General features: G+C 36.5%; 2 protein-coding genes and 1 long non-coding RNA gene across 3 annotated transcripts; 2 read left to right on the top strand and 1 right to left on the bottom strand.

The window, feature by feature from the left end:
• Positions 1-8,267: 8,267 nt before the first annotated feature.
• Positions 8,268-10,659, top strand: LOC137813685 (SWI/SNF complex component SNF12 homolog). Its single transcript, XM_068616063.1, has 2 exons — positions 8,268-9,911; positions 10,315-10,659. The coding sequence occupies exons 1-2, from the start codon at positions 8,569-8,571 to the stop codon at positions 10,385-10,387; spliced, it is 1,416 nt and encodes a 471-aa protein (XP_068472164.1). The 5' UTR covers positions 8,268-8,568; the 3' UTR covers positions 10,388-10,659.
• Positions 10,660-10,953: 294 nt separating this feature from the next.
• LOC137813686 (uncharacterized) lies at positions 10,954-12,801 on the top strand. The gene is made up of 3 exons (XR_011081479.1): positions 10,954-11,085; positions 12,572-12,609; positions 12,680-12,801. It is a non-coding gene; the product is annotated as an uncharacterized lncRNA (long non-coding RNA).
• Positions 12,802-14,008: 1,207 nt separating this feature from the next.
• Positions 14,009-15,935, bottom strand: LOC137813684 (cytochrome P450 94B3-like). The gene has a single exon (XM_068616062.1). It carries the CDS (start codon positions 15,745-15,747, stop codon positions 14,257-14,259), a length of 1,491 nt encoding a protein of 496 aa, XP_068472163.1. The 5' UTR covers positions 15,748-15,935; the 3' UTR covers positions 14,009-14,256.
• Positions 15,936-19,057: the final 3,122 nt, after the last annotated feature.

Below are 19,057 nucleotides of genomic sequence, written 5' to 3'. Positions count from 1 at the left end.
CAAAGTCAAATATTTACCTGGGATTTGCTCCAAATTAAGCCTAACACTGACCTTTCCTAACCATGAAGTAAAATTCGCTTGGCTTAGGCTTTAAACGAAATCCTTTTGTTCTCGAACTTGGTGCAAGTTGGCTCAAGCCTCTTTCTAAGAGAAATTGGACTTTCTTCATGATTAAGAATGTTTTGCGCTCAACCCTTCTACTTTCACTAAGCCCTTTTTTCTTTGGAATTCTTTCATCGTTCTGACCCCAATCCGCTCAGCGTATATAGAAGCACTCAACTTTTTTAGGGTTTTTAACAAACTCTATGGATTCAATTTGTTGGGTGGATTGACTCCTTTTGCTCCATCCTTGTTTACTTGCTTTTTTGCTTTTTTTCTACAATTTTCTCTTTTTCTTGCTTGTCTCTGATTGCAGCTGGAGTTGGAGGGTTCTTGGTATGTTTTTCACTTGTTTTCATACATTTTCTATGCAAATTACATGCCTATTGATCTATGAATTTTACTACTGTTTATCCCTTATCAATATCATGATTCGTTTCTTTATATACAATACTTGCAAAATTATCTCTATTTACAGGATTATATAAATGAAAGCTTTTAAGGACAAATCAATACCTTCCATATTGAGAGTCTACCTTAAAAGAGTTTTGCAGAAGATCAAGACCTTCTTGATCAAGTCTTCAATAGTCTCATCTAAAAAAGCTATATATGAAGAAATCAAGGATGAATAACAAGATGAACTTAATATGTATACAACCTATAAATGAAGATATACAAGATATACACAAGTGAAATATGTGCAAAGAGTTTTATAGTCCTATTAGTTATTGAGCATCTATTTTTTCGGTTGAGTGAAAACCATTGTAAATTCTTCACTATGTGAAGTTATACCCTAATGAGCTTTACTTGTGCTCTCTTTGAGAGTGTTTTTCTTTGAGATTTCTTGGCATCAAGGGAAGATTGAGAAGGATAACTTAGAGAGGTTGATATAATCGTTGTAACCTAGATAGATTGGTATACTCACTGTAATCAAGGTGTCTTGATTACTGAAATCCCTTAAGTAGTTGGCTTAAGGGGACTAGACATAGCTCGGGTTCGAATGAACTAGGATGAATTCTTATGTCTTGTTTCTCTCCTTACTCTTGCTAGTTGTTTTACTTTTATTATTTTCTTTATCTTGGCTTGTTAGACTATTTTCTAAAGGTCTGTTATATCTTCTACAAAAACAGTTCAAGGTTCCATTTAACCTCCCTTCTAGAGCCAGTTATCCCTATAATTCGTATAAGACCTCGTCTTTGGGTGAATTCTATTGAACAAGATGCTTTGATGTCTCCAAATCCAAGTGGAAAGCTTGAAGACCTTGTTGCTCTGTGTGTGTATGTGTGTCTAGTTGTTTGAAACTTGTTAATTCACTCCTTAAAATGATCCAAGTTCATTTGAATCCTTAACCTTTTGAAAATATGGGTTTTTTTAAAAGGAAGTGAAATTTCAACAGGTTGAAATTTTGAATTAACAGGCTGTTTGACACTTAGTAGATTTTAAAATGATTTAGAAAAGCTTTGTCTTTGCCTTTGCTGTCAAACAAATTTCAACAAGTTGAAATTTCGAATCAACAGGTTGTTTGATACTTAGTGGATTTTAAAATGATTTGGAAAAGCTTTGCTTTTGCCTTTGCTGTCAAACAAAAATCAATCGATTTTTTCGATAATTCAATCGATTGTTTTTCTTAAAACCTTAACAAAGTTTTGTTAAGTGGTTTTTCTGTTTTAAATGATTCCAACAACTTTTGGCTTTTTGTTTTAACTGTTTAACCATTTGATTGAAAAATAAAAATGTTATTTTACGCTCCTATGCATTAACTAAGTGAGAGAGATCAATCAAAAATAGTTTTCAAAGAACTTTTGGATCATCTCAAGTGTGGAATAGGATTGTGATACAAACCAAGTAGCTATGAAGATGACCAAGGAAGCAATAGACAAGGCACATAGTGATACAAACCAAGTACCTATGAAGATGACCAAGGAAGAAAAAGACAAAGCACAACATGGCGAGCAGTCATCTCAGCAAATAATTCAAGACCCCACCAAGGATCTTATGGACTCAACCAGAGGAGATGGGCATAAACCAAAGCACCAATTGTTCTTCCTTTTGGTCTTCTTAAGAGATAGAATATGTTGTAAATAATTTTGGGCTCACTTTAGGGGTTCAAATAGTAAAGATAGGCTAGAATAAGGTGCCTTTAGCATAATAGGGGGTGTATGTATCATTTTAGCTTGTTCCTAGCCCTTTAAGAAGGCAATTTGATCTAGTTTCTAGAAGGACAAACCTAGGATGCTGGTTTGACTTAGTCAAACCCTAAGGCTGCCCATTTTTTCTCTTTTCCAATCCTACCCCTCTTGCTTGTTTTCCAAGGCTCCTTCACCTATAAATAGGAGGCTTACCCATTGTATTTTACATATTGAGTTTTGAGAAGTAAAGAAACTCTGCACATTTTGTGAAAGATTAGAGTGAGGCTTGTTTCCTCTTTACATGTCTTATCTTGAAGAGTGTGAGGCTCTCAAGTGGCGACCCTTCCAATTATCTTGGTGGCCTCCACACCCCAAGTGGCGTGATCATCCTCACCATCCCTTCCCTAAGTTTCTTCTTCCATTTTCCTTTCCATTTTCCATTCCATTTATGCTCTTAATTTTCATATGTTTTCCTTGAATTGTGTTCTTAGGTTTTGGCTCATTTATTGAGTATGCATCATCATTTGGTTTGGCAATGACCACCATTGATGCTTACCATGTCCCCAATTCACTTTCACAATTGCATTCCATATTCACCATGATATGAGTTGATTAGGAGATGAAACATCATATGACACTTTCAAGAATTGGATCAAGATTCTACAAGCAATACAAAAACACAAATCAAGAAACCCATTAGAAACTCATTTAAAGAACACAAATCAAGAAACCCATGGGAAACCCATTTCAAAAACATGAACCGAATAGAACATAAACAAGTAATTCCAACCGATTAAAACAAGAACCAATGAAAAACTATTGATTAGAAACATTCAATAGCAACATTTGACCGATTGAAAATCAAGAACAAGAAACAAAACATGTTTTAGAGTTTTTGATATAGAATGGGTATGGAAGAAGAAGATGAAGAGTTGAAGAAACTTATGTGGTTGAAGACAATGGAGTGATCATGCCACTTAGATGGTGGAAGGCTCCAAGATGAGTGGGAGTGCCGCCACTTGAGGATTCCTAAGAGCCACGAGATAAGATAAAAAGAGAAGGAGAGCAAGTCTCACAAAGAAACCACTCAAATTCTAAAGAGTAACTTCACTTTCAATTTCAATATTCAACTTTCAACTTATGTTTACAAAAGCAAGGCTCCTCTTTATATAGGCATAGAGGACCGGTCATGAAAAGGTAAAAATACATGAAAAGTCACTTGTAAATGAAAAGGCAAGGCATATGAAAAGACAAGGTAAATGCCACCCCTTTTCAAGTCACTTCCTTATTCTAGAAAAGTGACTTTTCCTACTACTTCCCTTTTAATGTTCTATCTTGAAACTATTCTAAAAAATATTACAAAAGATATTAATTGGCTTGGACCTCATATTTTGAGAAGACTAATAAGAAGAACTTCAAATGCTTTGGGCTTTGTCCATTTCTCCTATTAATTAGGTCTTTATTTTCTTGTTGAGATGACCCTTCAAGTGTAGCATCCTTGGTCATCTTTATGTATTTTTGGATCACATCACACCATATCTTGTTTTTTCATCTTTGCCTCTGTGAAGTGAACCTTCACACGTACTTAACCACTTGGTTAAGTTCGTGTCCAGTGGGAATCTTTCTTAAGTCCTCACCCTTAATTGTTAAAATCAATCTTAAAAGTAAAATGTCACCTAAATGAAAACATCTAAAAATCAACTCACATCATGTGGTATTCAGAGCTTTGGTTTTTGAGTTTATCTTGAACAACTCGGAAAATTGGTCGAAGGAGGTTATGTGGCCATCAAGAAGGCCAACAAACCACTGTAATGTTGTGCCTGTGAGCGTACCCATGAACATCTTACAATGTATGACATCGGTTCCTCTCGAGATGATCATCTAGGTGGTAAACCTGTGAAATTAATCTCGGGCGTTATGTAATTGACTGGTTTTACAACGTCCATAATCGCCTGCGAAAATGGTTTGGGGCGAGCCCTTAGTTGGACAATCGGGCCTCGCTCCCTTGCGGAGCGTTTGTCAAGCTGTTGTAGACTCCTACGCAATTCTCCATTGGTCTTGCGTAACTCGTCATTGCTTGCTCTAAATGCGTCTATTTTCGCCATCAGCTGGTCTTGCTTGAGCAGCTGCTTACCTCGGGATTCCGCCATGAGTCTCTCCTGTTCAGCCCTAGATGTTGTCATTGCCTCCTAGAGAGCACTCACAATTTCCATAAGTTATTGTATGGTGGGGTTGTCATTCCCTTCAGATCACAATGGACCTTACCTTGTATTCCTGATCATGTCTAGAAACTCGAGCACAACTGTGGGTGGGATCTAGTTTTATTGAGCCCCACGGTGGGCGTCAAATGTTCTTGCTGGTTGACTTACTCGTCGGTTGACTCTGATGACAAGCTCTAGCTCGGTCTGTCTCTTTACGAATCTGTCCTATCTCTTACTACTCTTGAACGTATCTCCGTTGAAATAGAGGGGGCCCTACCTGTTGATTGCACTCCGACGATCAAGTCAGTACAAGGCTTATAAGAATTAAGAAGTAATAAGTTTCAGTCTTAGAAACAACGTACCTTTACCTGGGGTCTCAAGCCCCTTTTATAGCTTACCTCTTGTAACAACTTTCCATCACGAGAATCTAATATCAACTGAAAGCTTACTCAACAGGAAAATATTTTGTTCAAGGGCACACTCTCTTGGTGTTGCAACAAAACGAAATCTTTCCTCCAGGGAGTGCAAAAAATAATAACAAAATAACCACCAGGGTACCAACTCGTGTACCAACATCAGGGGTCCAGCCTGTTTACATAGGCACCTTCTCCGTGGTGCTACACTTTTCATTATACATGCAATCTAACCTCTACGTGCCATAACACACATGAGCTTAGGTTTAAAAGAAAACACTTACTTAACTTAGTGATGAGAATCAAAAAGATGTTATCAATAGAAGAAATGGACAAGGGCCAAATCATTTAAAGTTCTTCTTATTAGTCTTTGCAAAAGATGAGGCCCAAGCCCAAAGCCCAAGCCCAAGAAAGCCCAAGTCCAAACCATGAGGGGAAAGGCCAAACACTAAATAAAAGAGTATCATTTGAATTAATTTTGTATAGGGGTGTGAATATTAAATGTACCGTCCCGTATCAGGGCGTTGACTAAGTCAAGGTCAAAGTCAACGACTGGAGAGTCAAAGTCAACTCAAGGTGTCGCCCAGGTGTAGAGACGCCAAGAGGAAGCGTCGCCAAGGCAGGGCAAGGCGTCGCCAAAGCAAGGCGTCGCCTGGGTGGAGGCGTCGCCAAGGCAAGGCGTCGCCTGCGTAGAGGCGTCGCCCAACCAGGGCGTCGCCAGATCAAACAGTGTAAAAGCAAGGCAACCACGGTGTGGTTCCCCGATACCCATGGGTAGGAAAGACCATGGAGGGAGCGACGCCGTGGGAAAGCCTCAGGACCCGATATCTCGGGAAAGTGATAAAGAGAAGGAAAAGGTGGCTTCAAGGCCATAGTGATAGTACCAGTAAAGGGCAGCCTGACTCGCGAAGTACCCCTGCCGCCCCAGAGACGCCTTCGGGACAGATACGACCCAAGAGGAAGGTCACGCCCAGGATAACCGGGTGCAGGGTGTGAGAGGAAGGCAGATACGCTCTTAGAGTAAGTGGCTAGATACTTGGGGGCATGAGTTGGCACCCAAAAAGCCACCCCTAGCGCAGTAGCACTCCCAGGCAGGAGGACCCACACGTAGAAACGTCCCCAGATGGGCAGAAACGCCCCCAGATGGGGTCATGGCGTCGTGAGGCCCTCCACGTGTACGACAGCCATGCCAGAATGGAAACACCCTCTAGTCAGGTGCCAGGTAATTAAAGATATTCAATACAGTTTCCCTTTCGAGCATTCTGGTACTATTAGGGCTCCCAAGCGCTTTAACGTCTTAAATGCGCTACGTTTCGTAATTAAGCGCTTTAAAGGGTACGTTACGTTAGAGATTAAAAGCGCTTTAAGGCGCTTTAAATGCTGGGGCAGTTTAAATAGCGCTGAGAATGTCGGAAAAAGGGTTGGAACCTTTGGCAAATTTACGAGGAAACTCTTTGGTTGCTTGCCCGTGCTTCAAGGTTACGTACAAGTGACCGGAGAATATTTTTGCCTAAAGGAGACAACACACACACAGATACACAGTTCTTTTACCACCTTCAGAGTGCCACACGCGGTGCTCAGATACGTGGGTGGACAGTTTTTTGGTGTTTCTTGCTGGCTGACTTGAGCGTCGGAGTGCAAACGGCCGCTAGGGCGCCTCTTTGTCCTCTTTTTTGCAGGAATTCACAGGCAATCAGTGGGAAGGAGTCCTTAGCTGACGGTTGAGGTCGCGCACGAAGACGTCCCGGTCAACCGGACGGAACATTAAATAAAAAGTGTGAATAGTTAGGGGGTGTAGACGCATTTTAGGAGGTGCTGAAAATAGGAAGTGGGTCACACTTACTTCATGATTAGGTGGCACCAATTTGCATTTGAATTTAGAGGGAACTTTGAGTTTCATTTGTGTTTCATTTCAGCCCTCTTCTATTATAAATAGAGAGGTTGGACTCTTGTAAATTCAGATTTGGATAATTGATATAGAGAAACTCTACTAATTTTGAGAGAGCCTTTTGTGAGATTTTGATCTCCTTAGCATAGTCTCATCTTGTGAGCTTTTGGAGAGCTTCAAGTGGCGGCTTCCTTCACTCATCTTGGGACTCCATCACCAAGTGGTGTGATCATTCTCCTAATCCATTCCAGCCGGACTTCAACAATCTAAGTTCCATTTCTTTTCATCTCCTTTGCTGTTTTTATTCGGTAGTTTCAGCTTTTATGTCTTGTTCATCAATTTGTACCGTTTAGTTTGGTTCTTGTGTTGTTCTTGAGTTTCTAATCGGTTCATTGTGTTCTTTGGATGATTTTAACTGGTAGATATGTTTCCTCTTTCAATTCTGTCCATTTTTAGTTAATTACATATTTCAATTGTGTTTCTATTTGTGTTCTTGATTTGTTCTTGCTTTCCTTTCAATTCCGCCAAGTGTTTGTGAAAAGGACATGACACTCATTGTTCAATGAGTTTGGTTTCTCTCTTGGATGGCATTATCCTCCATTGAGATGACCTTAAGCCTCCTTAAAGTGTTGTTTCTTGTTAAGTGTCTATCCAACTCATATCACTTAGACTCCATACGCACTAAGCGCACCCCTAGGTCCACAATTACCCTTCACTAGCCGCCTAGGTTTTACATGCGAAAGATTACCTTAATTATATAAAAATGGACTTATACATACAACTGGGACCCAATTACATGGCTTGCTATTCTGGCCCAAGAGCCAAACTGATCTGTCTGCGCCATGTACCGAGATCCAACCACTAAGTGTTGAGTTCCGAGCACTCTGATTCAGTACAATATGTATTAAAATCTCTGACTATATATCCATCCAGACACACAAAAACATTAGAAAAAAAGTTAACTTAATATACGTACAAAATTAAATGATTTAAGATAATTCGATTAATTAAAATTTATTTCTTTCATCATAAAAATATTTCTTATTTGATATATTTAAATTCTCAATTAAATTAAGACATTAGGGAATTTCAAAAGACACCTCGAATTGAAATGAATTTTAATTTTGAACTAAATTACATATGTTTTCATTAATTATTATTAATTTTTTACTAATAGATTTATTTACAAGGTAACAGCTTATATCTCTTTAAAAACTGTTCATGATCTAAAACTAATTTTTTTTATCATTTTACAAAATTTTATGCATTTCATTGAATTGTTAAAGTTTTAACAAAAAATGTGAGTATTACATAAAAAAATAAAAAATGTTATTTTAACTTTATTTTATTTCTTTATAAATTTTTATAACATGTTATGCCTTTACTAGAAACTCAATGAATTAATAAAATATTAAAGATTTTAATAATAAAATACATAAAAGAAATTAACCATAAACTCTAGGGGATAATACTAACAGTTAAATAGAAAGTATAGTATTATGTATTAGTTATTAAGCTCTTCATCTTTTAATTTGCTAGTACAGTTAAGCAAAAACCTTGGAGTGTGTTTGGAAAGTCGTGGTTACGTTCTACACAAACGTTTTCAAAATTCTAACTTCTTTTTCCAAACACTGAAGTACTGAACGAACACTGACCTCTGTTTGCCCCATTTCACTAGCCCTAGGCACCACTTCGCGGAAACTCGAAGCTCAATCTTCACGATTTCTTCAACACTCTCTCTCAATAAGGTAAATCCTTCCTTTTCCACGTCAAATCTAGTGTTTCAGTTATACAAATTTTGGTATATATGCCTTTGGTTGGCCATTATTAGAAAGCCAATGTCTATGTACAACAACTACAACTCTATGAAGCCCCTTGGGGCTTCTTCCTCCGGCACCCAACACCCCCAAATTGCGCCGGGCCAATACCCTCAGTCCCAGGCCCACGCCATCGTCCAAGCGCAGTTTCAGGCCCAGCTCCAAGCCCACGGGCTTTCCTTCGCCCCAAACGCCAAACGTTTCCCTCCAAAACCCCCCGTTCATACCGCCACGCCGCTTAAACAAACGGAATCCGTGCCTGGGCCTCGAAGGAAGAAGCACAAGCAAAATGAGAAACAGCTTCCGGAGAAAGCCTTGGCAATTCTCCCAGAGTCGGCACTCTACGCGCAGCTCCTCGACGTGGAGGTGCGTGTGGACGCTGCACTCGCTAGAAAGAAGGTTGACATTCAAGAAGCAGTGAAAAACCCACCCTTCATCCAGAAAACCCTTCGAATTTTCGTGTTTAACACGTTTGCGAACCAGAATGTGGATTCATCCGCTCCCACGTGGACTCTTAAGATTGTTGGGAGGATTTTGGAAGACGGTGAAGAATCTGAACAAGCTGGAGTTGCTGCTCACAGGATGCCACCTTTGTACCCGAAATTTTCTGCCTTTTTCAAAAGGGTAACGATTTCCCTCGACAAGAGGCTGTATCCAGAGAACCATGTCATCACGTGGGAGAATTCACGGTCCTCTGCCACTCATGAAGGTTTTGAGGTGAAGAGGAAAGGGGATAAGGAGTTCTCGGCGCAGATTCGGTTGGAGATGAATTACGTGCCAGAGAAGTTTATGCTATCGCCGGTGTTGAGGGAATTGCTTGGTATTCAGGTTGACACGCGGGCAAGGATTGTTTCAGCTATATGGCATTATGTGAAGGCGAGGAAGTTGCAGAACCAGAATGATCCTTCGTACTTTCACTGCGATCTGGCTCTTCAGAAGGTGTTTGGGGAGGATAAGGTTAGGTTCTCGATGGTTTCGCAGAAGATATCGCAGCATTTGTTTCCTCCTCAGGTTATTCTTTTGGAACATATGATCAAGCTCTCGGGGAATAGTCCGGTTGGGTCTGCTTGTTATGATGTGATGGTTGATGTTCCTTTTCCCATGCAGAGGGAATTGAATGCTCTGGTGGCCAATGTGGAGAGAAACAAAGAGATTGATGCCTGTGATGAATCCATATGCGGAATCATTAGAAAAATACACGAGCACCGCAGGAGACGAGCGTTCTTTGTTGGTTTTAGTCAATCCCCTCTGGAATTTATTAAGGCCTTGGTTGAATCTCAAAACAAGGATCTCAAAGTTTTACTTGGAGAATCTGGTCACAATGCTGATAAGGAGCGCAAATCAGATTTCTTTAAGCAACCATGGTAAGCTTACCATTGTCCTCTATTCTTTCATTTCGTTTGTTTCATTTAGTTGTTGTAACATGTCACCAGTTTTTTATGGATGATCATTAGCTTAGTCAACATGATTTAAATCCAGGTCTAAAATTTCTTTATTGATAGCTCCTTTCAATAAATTGCCTTAGAAAAGGTGATGATGATGCATGATATAATTGGAATTGCATTTTAGTTGGATACGTGCACTTTCCTTGACCCTGTATATGATTTTGTTTCAATTCAAATGACTGAAAAGAGCATGATATACTTTTTTACATTTTGGTCATGTGCCTGGGATGATTAAACTTGAAAAAGGCTCATGTTCTTGTTTTCTATGAGTGTGGCCACTGCTAAATGTTATGCTTATAACCTTGCTTGAAAACTTGAACAGGGTTGAGGATGCTATTGTTCGCTATTTGAATCGCAAACCAGCAGCAGGAAGCAATGCCCCAGGGAGCTCATGATGCCTGGAGTTCTAAGTTTATTCTGGGAATTTTAGATGTAGCTAGTCTTTCGTGCTGATCATTGTACATGGCTCGTTTGAGCCCGTGGAAGCTCTGATTGTTTAAGTTGATAGTTACTTATTAGTAGTTTCAGTGCTGCAACTTGCCTTGCAGTTCATATGTTACTAAAGTGGAGGCAATGTTCTTGACTTGATAGGTGTACAGCAATTAATTTCAGACTTAAGTTGTCTTATGGGGGATAAGATAAAAAGGAATGACTGTTTCTTCGTGTATATGTTGCTTAATTTTATTAGAGTAAAAATTAACTAACAACTCTTTACTCCTAGTTCCAACGTATCCTATGTCAGTGTTTAATGTTTAATCCAAATATGCGTGTAATCAGTGTTAGCATTGAGCTTAACGATAATTTTTTTTTCATTGGATTAAATTATAATTGATAAAGACAAACAGAAAATTGTGAATCCACGTTAGCTCTACATTAAAATTCATGTGATGTTCTGTTCTGCTCCCTCGTTTTGGGACTAAAGTGGCCAATGGCACGTGGGTTGGAACTTTTTATGTTACACGAAAGTAAAGGGGTAGTGAGAGACTAATGTAAATGAGGCAAAGACAAAGCACGTATAGACGTCCGTCTTCTCGCGTTCTTCTCAGCACACATCCTATAATCCTATTCAATTTGCGCATCCTTCGTACTATAGGTATCGTTTTCCCTCTGTCTTCACGTTTCTTTAACTTTCTTGATTAAAAGTCTTGTCATATTTGTGATGTATGCATTTGCTTCCTTAGGCTTCTTGAGAAACTTGATTTGGGATTTGGGATAGATGCCCAGTGGGATGATATTGGTACTTCTTTTATTGTGAAGCTCATTATAAATACATTTCAACCAATGAAAATGAGTGTGTTCCTAACATTTTTCTTATACTCTCTACCCATTATGAAATGAAACTAGTGGTATCCAAACAAGCCAAGAATTGTGACTGAAATGGTCATATGATCTCTACTACCCTTTGAAGAAACCTGCTTCTATTTGTCCACTGTAAAGTGTCAAGTTTTGTTACTCTGCCCAATTGCAAAATGAAGGGTAGGAAAACCTTCATGTCAGCGTTACAGCAACCCGACCCAATTCTGCGTACAGTTGTTAAAAATGGTTTCAATTTTCTGTTTGTTTTTATTCTCTGTTTTTTGTCACGTTCCATATTTTGGTCTATGCCAGTCTTTATTTAATGGGTAGCTAGCTACTGGTTGCAAGTTACAATGGTAGTTGCGACTAGTACCATCATAATTGTAGTAATAAAGAAACCTAATAATCTTGATATTGCTGACAAAATTGTGGTTGGAGACTATTTTTTAAAACCTTGGATAATTGGTTATGGTTTCAGTCCGGAAGGGAAAACATTGGCGGTTTCATCTTTGCTAGTTGAAATGCAATGATGAATTTTCAGCACGAGGAATATTTCTTACCAGTAAGTTAATATGTAGCTATGAAATGGTCGCTGTGCATTCTAATTGCCGAAGTCCTTTTAGCTAGCTAATCCTGCTTCCTATAAATTGTTTTCGTATTGTGTTAATGATGTATTGGGAAGCTTGAGCTTTCTAGTCCAACACATAAGGAAATGTATTTTAAGATCGAATTAAATCTAAAATATAACTTTTTAAGATATTAGAGTTCATTTTAACAATTATTCCTTATTTGATAAATCTCCAGTCAATATCCGGTTTCATAAATTCGCATGAGATAAACTCTATATATTTCTTTCGGTCTTAAGACTAAAGAAAAATTCTAAGAAAGTCTACTATTATGAAAATGACTTCCTAGTTTTAGATCTGATAAAAAGTTTGTTGATTGAGTGCTGTTTTTTTTCTAAGTACGGGTGTTTTTGCTGACAAGAATAGTTTTTTTTATCTTTCTGACTTTAGGATATTGTGCCTCGAACACATAAACTTGTGTTTTCATGCTTGATTTTTACTTCATTTGTATCTCTTATTTTCTCTATCTTTCTTCCTTACATCACATCATTTATCATATCAATTACTTGTTTTCCTCTCTCTAAATGTGTCTCCTCCCAAACGGTGTGCAAGAATGGTTTTTCTGCAATACTATGTTATTATACAAGCTGGCTAAATGTTATAGTGGGGCTACAAATATCTACAAATGGTCCCTAAAAGCTTGATTTGTTTTAATAGATTCCCTAAAAGCTTGATGAAGAAGCATGAGACTTCAGGTACAGATTATGATTCCCATCTTCTTCTACATACTCTTTCATGTGCCTAACCTTTTTGTACATGACATAGAGAGACAAGTGCTAGGATTGTAGGTAAGAGAGGTGGAGACAAGGGGTATCCAAGGTATCAGGGGGGAATAAATATCATTTGCAACTTAGCAGAAGGTATCAACATTTTTTCCCTACTTAGCGAAATGTATCAACATTTTTCCCTATACATATTATTTGGCTTGTTATTTTTTTTTTATGAAAATATTTTAGTTCTAAAGAATATCACTATTTTATCTGTCATCCCAAATAAAACAATCATTTGTAGCATCTCAAGTACCGTAAAAACAAATAAAAGTGTCATACGAGCAAGTGGAGGATTAGGCCAAAACCTACTAAAAAACAATACTGTGATAGAGAAAATCTATCTCTAAATAATACACCATTTAAGAAATCGGATACATTATCCCACTAGGAGAAACTTTGAAATCTGGAACCAAAGTCAGAAAACTTGTCACCACACTAATTCCCCTTCCAAAAAATGTGAGTAAAATGAAGAGTCATATGCTTAAATTATTCAAAGAAATTCAACCGTCTATATCTTAGCTTCCATAAAACTACTGTTATTTAGTGCCTGCATTCTTAATTTAAATACACTGTACTTATTTTTTCTTCTTCTCATGACTCACTCTGCTTTTACTTGATAATTTTCTTTACCAGGCTAATTGTTCTCTATCTTCCATAGTTTTAATATAAGTTACAGAATTTATAATTTGACAATGGAGGGTATGCAGCAATCTAGTCTTCGGGCATGCACCATGTTGCATGCATAATCAATAGATTGGAAAAATATATATTCATCTCAATTAATTCTAAATTGTCTTTGACATAAGAATTTCACTGAAATCTATTTCCTCGGCTGAAGTTTTTGCATCCAAGCAATTTGGAAGTCTACTTTTGAAAAGGCCTGTCTCACCAGTTATTGGAACAAAACTTAAAAACAAATCATTCAAGATTTAGTTTAGCCACCATTAATATCACTCAGATTCTCTACCTATGAATTGTATACATCAAGCAACGTGCTCAAGAAAATTAAAAGAGTGCTTTAGTCTCACCGTACAGTAACAAGATAAGTTAGTCAAAATCATCTTACGTGGTTCTTTAATAGACCATACCTTGAAATAATAATCAATTAGTTTGAGCATGTGCAATATTCTGACCAGCTTTCAAAGAAATTTAGGCAAATAAAAAACAAAGCACGTTTTGCAGGAATTGAGTTCACACTGATGATGATGAAGAAGATGTAAAATGACAAAGGTTAGGCTGGTGAACACGTGTGCAGAATAATACTTCATTGTCATTCTCTTTGCCCAAAAAACAGAAAGAAGTCACAAGTTAACGCTGTCTGTAGTGAGTAAAGTAAGCAACAATACGATTCTATTACTTTCAGTATTTGCTATACAGTTTTTGGAAAACAGAAAAGGTAAAAATAAAGTTAAACGTATTTTGACGAGGGATGTAGTAAGAATATTTAATTAGTACACTGAATATGAGAAGAGGAAAGGGAGTACACAATGAAGTGTGTGGATAAAAATATATGTAATTAATGAGTGCGATTGACTGAATGGAATTTAAAAATATGATTGAATCACTGAACTTTTACCTTTTACAAACCAATACTCTTAGGCCGCCAGCCATGTGTGCTGTGAGCAGTGGCACGAATATAGGCCTCTCTGGACCAATAATTCTAAACTTGAATCGGCTCAGAATTGAAGCAACCACATACTTCATATGAATGAAGGCCATTTCCTTGCCAAGACACACCCTTGGACCAGCCTGAAAAACTGGAAATATGAAAGGAGAAACCTCACTCAACATTATTCCCTCACTGTTTCCTGGTTCCACAAACCATCGATCTGGTCTAAATTCAAACCAATCCTTCCCCCACAAAGATTCCATTCTCCCCATTCCATAGGGAAAATATGTTACCCTATCTCCTGCCTTCACCACAGTGCCATCTGGCAACAGATCATCTCCACTGGCATGCTTGGAGTCCCATGCCACTGGGGGATACAACCTCACAGACTCGCACAAACATGCCTTCAAGAAACTCAAATTCTTCACCGATTCGTAATCCAACACCCCTTTTGCCTCTTCCACTATCTGCTTCTCCATGTGGGAATAATGTGACAGTATCCAGAAGAACCATGTCATAGCTGCTGAAGTAGTGTCCCTCCCTGCCATAATGAAACTTATCACCATGTCTTTAATCAACTCCTCCTCGTGACCTGCACATAAAAGCCTTGACAAGAGATCTTCAACACCACCATTTTCCTCACCCTCCTCTATCTTCTCCTTCCTCTCCTGAATCATTCTCATGACATGAGTCTGAACCTCCCCAACAGCCTTTTTAAGCAATCCTTCAGATCCAGCACCGAGCCATCTCTTCACCCTCCAGATCATGAACAAAGGTGCTGCCCCACGCCTGGCAGACACCTCTGCAGCCACATCAAAAGCCTTTGCAAGGGAACAAGTAGGGACGGCAGGGTCCAAGCAGCACCTATTAGTCCCCAGTGTGAACTTGCAGATCACATTAAATGAGAACCTGCTAAGCAACTCCTGCAAGTCAACCACCTTGTTCTCATCAGACAGTGCCTCAAGCACGGGCAAAAGCCTCTCACACACTTCCCTCTCCAACGTGTGCATGAAAAACTCCCTCAAGGACTTGGTAGAGAACTCATGGCTCGCAAATCTGCGCTGTGTAAGCCACAGCTCACCATCCACGTTGAAAATTCCTTGGCCAAGGAAATCACCTAGGATCTCAGTGAAGGGCTTGCCTTTGGGGAAGTTGTTGAAGTTTGTCTTGAGTATGTACTCAACATTTTGAGGGTTTGCAGTGACAATGGTTCTACGTGCACCAAGCCTTTGAACCACTATGGTGTTGGTGGGAGACTGAGCTAGTAACTCAGTGTACCAATCTAGCAAACGGTGCTTGTTCTTGTAGAAGGATATGAGGCATCCGATGAGGGGATAGGTAGCCGGACCTGTGCCGGAAAATTTATTCCGTCGCCGGAATTCTACCAGTGCTATGTAGAAGAGGATGAGGAGGAAGAAGGGCTGCAAGGAAAGGAGGATCATGAATGCTCCCATATTACCATCAGACTATATGGAGAGCACTCTCAAACATCGTATCTGCCTTCATCAGTTGACTCTTATATGCCATTTAAATTAAAATGTGCATTATGATAATTATTTATTCATTATGTTGCCTTTATTTTCAGAGAGAGATTTTATTTATTTATTTCTGATTTAAATTCATTAATATTTGTGACTCCATACATAAATACTTCATTTATTATTCTTTTAACTATCCTATTTTTCAAAGATTTTTTTTTCATTTGACTATCATTTTCAAATCGTAATACAACATTCATTATTCTTTTTTATTTATTTATTTATACTGTTATAATTTATTTAAGAAAATTTGTTGTATTTTTTAATTTTTCCTAAAAAATCTTAAATAAAACTTAATCAAATAGAAGATATTTACATGTTAAATATTTAGAGCTCCGATAACAAGGATTTAATCAGACTTATTTTAAATATAAAATATATAGACGCTTACAAGTTGTTTGTTACGTTACTATAATAGGAATTTGTTGCTTTAAAAAATATCTTTGTATAAACGAGTGAGATATCGTAAATCAGGAGCACGTTGCCAAGATTATTATAAATGTCTTTGTAATTTGGTTTCCCTCTTTAGTTATCTTCTTTCTTCCTTTCATAACAATGGTTACTTTTATCACTTTGTTATAAGATGACAAAACGGGTCATTTTTTTTTACTTCGTTATTGGTTCGTTAAAAATGAAGTGCACTTATATAAGTTCAAATTGATAATATATTTTTTATAATGTGGATTGAGAGTTTAATAAGTTGATCCATCACTTCCAATATTTTTTTTAACTTTCTTTTTTTCTATCTTAGATCTATTTAGTTATAATAATTATTTTTCAACAATAAAAATATAAGAAAAACAATAAATTTAAATCAAATTTTAATATTTTAATAAAAATTAATATTTTAATAAAAAATCATATTTTAATAAAAAAATTAATATTTAATAAAATAAAATAAATATTAATAATACTTTAATAAATTAAATTATGTATAAAAAAATAATATAAATAAAGGTTTATATAAAAATACATAAAATTTTTATAAGAAATAATGAATGGTGGCCTAACCTGTTTTATCCATATTGATGAGTTAAATGGATGGAACGAATACAGATTACAGATTGAGAAATTAAAAAAATTGACCCGTTGAACTAATTGATGGCGCTCGAAACCCAGTTTGTGATTCTCACTTTATCATTTTACTTCTTTTTTTCTCCTAACGAGAATCTGCTCATATAGTGGATTCTTTTATTAATTTAGAACATATGTAGCCACTAAAAACAAAATTTAAAAGTTGGAGTCCGTACACATACCTGCCAAGTCAAATATGGCAAACGTGGAAAATAAATTAATGCCAACTCAGTGTTTCTTGGCCAGTTTTAATTTAACAACAACAACAAAAATAATAATAATAATAATAATAATAGTATATTGTTGTTTTTAATCATTGTTTTTTTGGTATATGCTTCTTTCATATATTAGAGTAAATTATTGACTTTGTGACTTGTCTTCGAAATACATGGTGCAGTTGGTAGATGGAAAATGGAAAGCTCACATGGATGGACATTTGAGTGAAAATAAGAAGTTTAACAACAAAAAGAGAGCATGAAAAGGAAAAAGGAGAGTGGTGAAAAGGACAAGTTCCAAGAACTGACCTTACACCATGTCTTTACACAATAGTTAATAGAAGTGATCAATTTAAATAGAAGTTTTGCTTATTTATAGTTAGATTTTTAATTGCCAAATTTTAATTTTAGTGTTAATAAAAAATAGTTTTCATTCCTCAAAAAATTGAATTGATTTTAATAATTCTTACCATGTGAAACTTGATAACTTCTTAAATGTTTAGGAGAAGATTAAGTGATCAATTCTAGTAACACGCTTAGGTATATGTAGTATAATAAAATAAAGGTTTTTTTAAGAATTTCTTATCAGTAAAATATTATTTTAATTTGACTTTTACAAACATGAATTCTTCTTTGGAATTGAAGAAAGTTTTTATATAAATAACCAATTTAAATTTTAAGAAACTTGAGATCTACATAAAAAAAAATACTTTGTTAATAAAAAATTCACATCACTAAAGTTGTTGAGTTTAAAAATATTTAAACATCCATTCATCTATTTATTCTTTGTATTTTAAAAATAAAATCAATGATAAAATTATGCATCCCTAATTTTTATTTATATATAATAAAATAAAAGTAAAACAAACAATAATTAACTTTTTGAATATATACAACTATCTCGTAATTGTATATAAAAAAAGATATCCCTCTTCATAAGGATTTAAATATACACAAAAGTATTAGAAACAAAACATTTAAAAGAAAAACATCTCATCATCTGTTCTATTATGAAATAGAACAGAGATGAATAAAAGAGAACAAAGATGAACAAAAGAGTAAAAGGAAGACAAAGGATATGAGAATGAATATCTCTTCTTTCTTGTTCTTGAAATCAAAACAAATGGTCTGAATATATACAAGTAGTACACTCATTCTAGGTTTAACTAAAGAGGGAAAGAATCAATAATTAAATACTAGAATCATAACACACAAAGACAAAATAAAGGTTATTCACCTCTATAAAGAGAAACAACTGATAATTAGAAAAGATACCCAATTATTCTCCTCTATAAAGAGAAACAACTGATAATTAGAAAATACACCCAATTAATATTATGATCCTTCTATAACTCTGGTATCTGTATCCTTTAATATGGTCATTCACTGAGGAGCTTTTTCACCTGCAATCTTATTTGCTCCCGTGTAAATAGCACGATCATCACAGATTAAATAAAACAAACCACAAAACAAAGTAAAAGGTTGATATGATTCCACTAGCAAGGTATAGATGATTCTTTGACATTTTACGGAATCAACTTGAGTTGGAGAATGAATAGGCACTTTTAATAGAATTGGATCAATGTTTTATGATTCAAGAACTCACCAAAACTTGCACCAAACACCAAACTCACATGGAAGATCCATTTCTTGCCAATTGAACCGATTAAAAGAGTTAAGAAAACAAAAGCACCAATTAAAAAGCTTGAAAACTGAATTGCACCGAACAAATTAAGGGAAAATGAAGAAGAAACACTTGAATCCAGCAAAAGAGAGCAAGAACCGAACACTATATGAATTTGAACTCAAAAACACCGAAAAGAAGGAACCTAGATATGTTTTTGAATTTGTATGAAAATGGAAATGAAATGAAAAGATGAAGAAGAGAGGAACTTATGAGAATGAAAAGCTTGGTTGATGGTCACGCCACTTGAAGT

Source organism: Phaseolus vulgaris, chromosome 1, assembly GCF_000499845.2.
Source record: "Phaseolus vulgaris cultivar G19833 chromosome 1, P. vulgaris v2.0, whole genome shotgun sequence".
Classification (NCBI taxonomy): domain Eukaryota; kingdom Viridiplantae; phylum Streptophyta; class Magnoliopsida; order Fabales; family Fabaceae; genus Phaseolus; species Phaseolus vulgaris.
Note: the sequence above shows the minus strand (reverse complement) of the source record. Positions and strands in the feature narration are given on the sequence as shown.

Coding starts and splice junctions, on each gene's coding strand:
- LOC137813685 (XM_068616063.1), top strand. CDS start 8,569: ATGTCTATGTACAACAACTACAACTCTATGAAGCCCCTTGGGGCTTCT. Junction 9,912..10,314: donor GATTTCTTTAAGCAACCATG/GTAAGCTTACCA, acceptor AAACTTGAACAG/GGTTGAGGATGCTATTGTTC.
- LOC137813684 (XM_068616062.1), bottom strand. CDS start 15,747: ATGGGAGCATTCATGATCCTCCTTTCCTTGCAGCCCTTCTTCCTCCTC.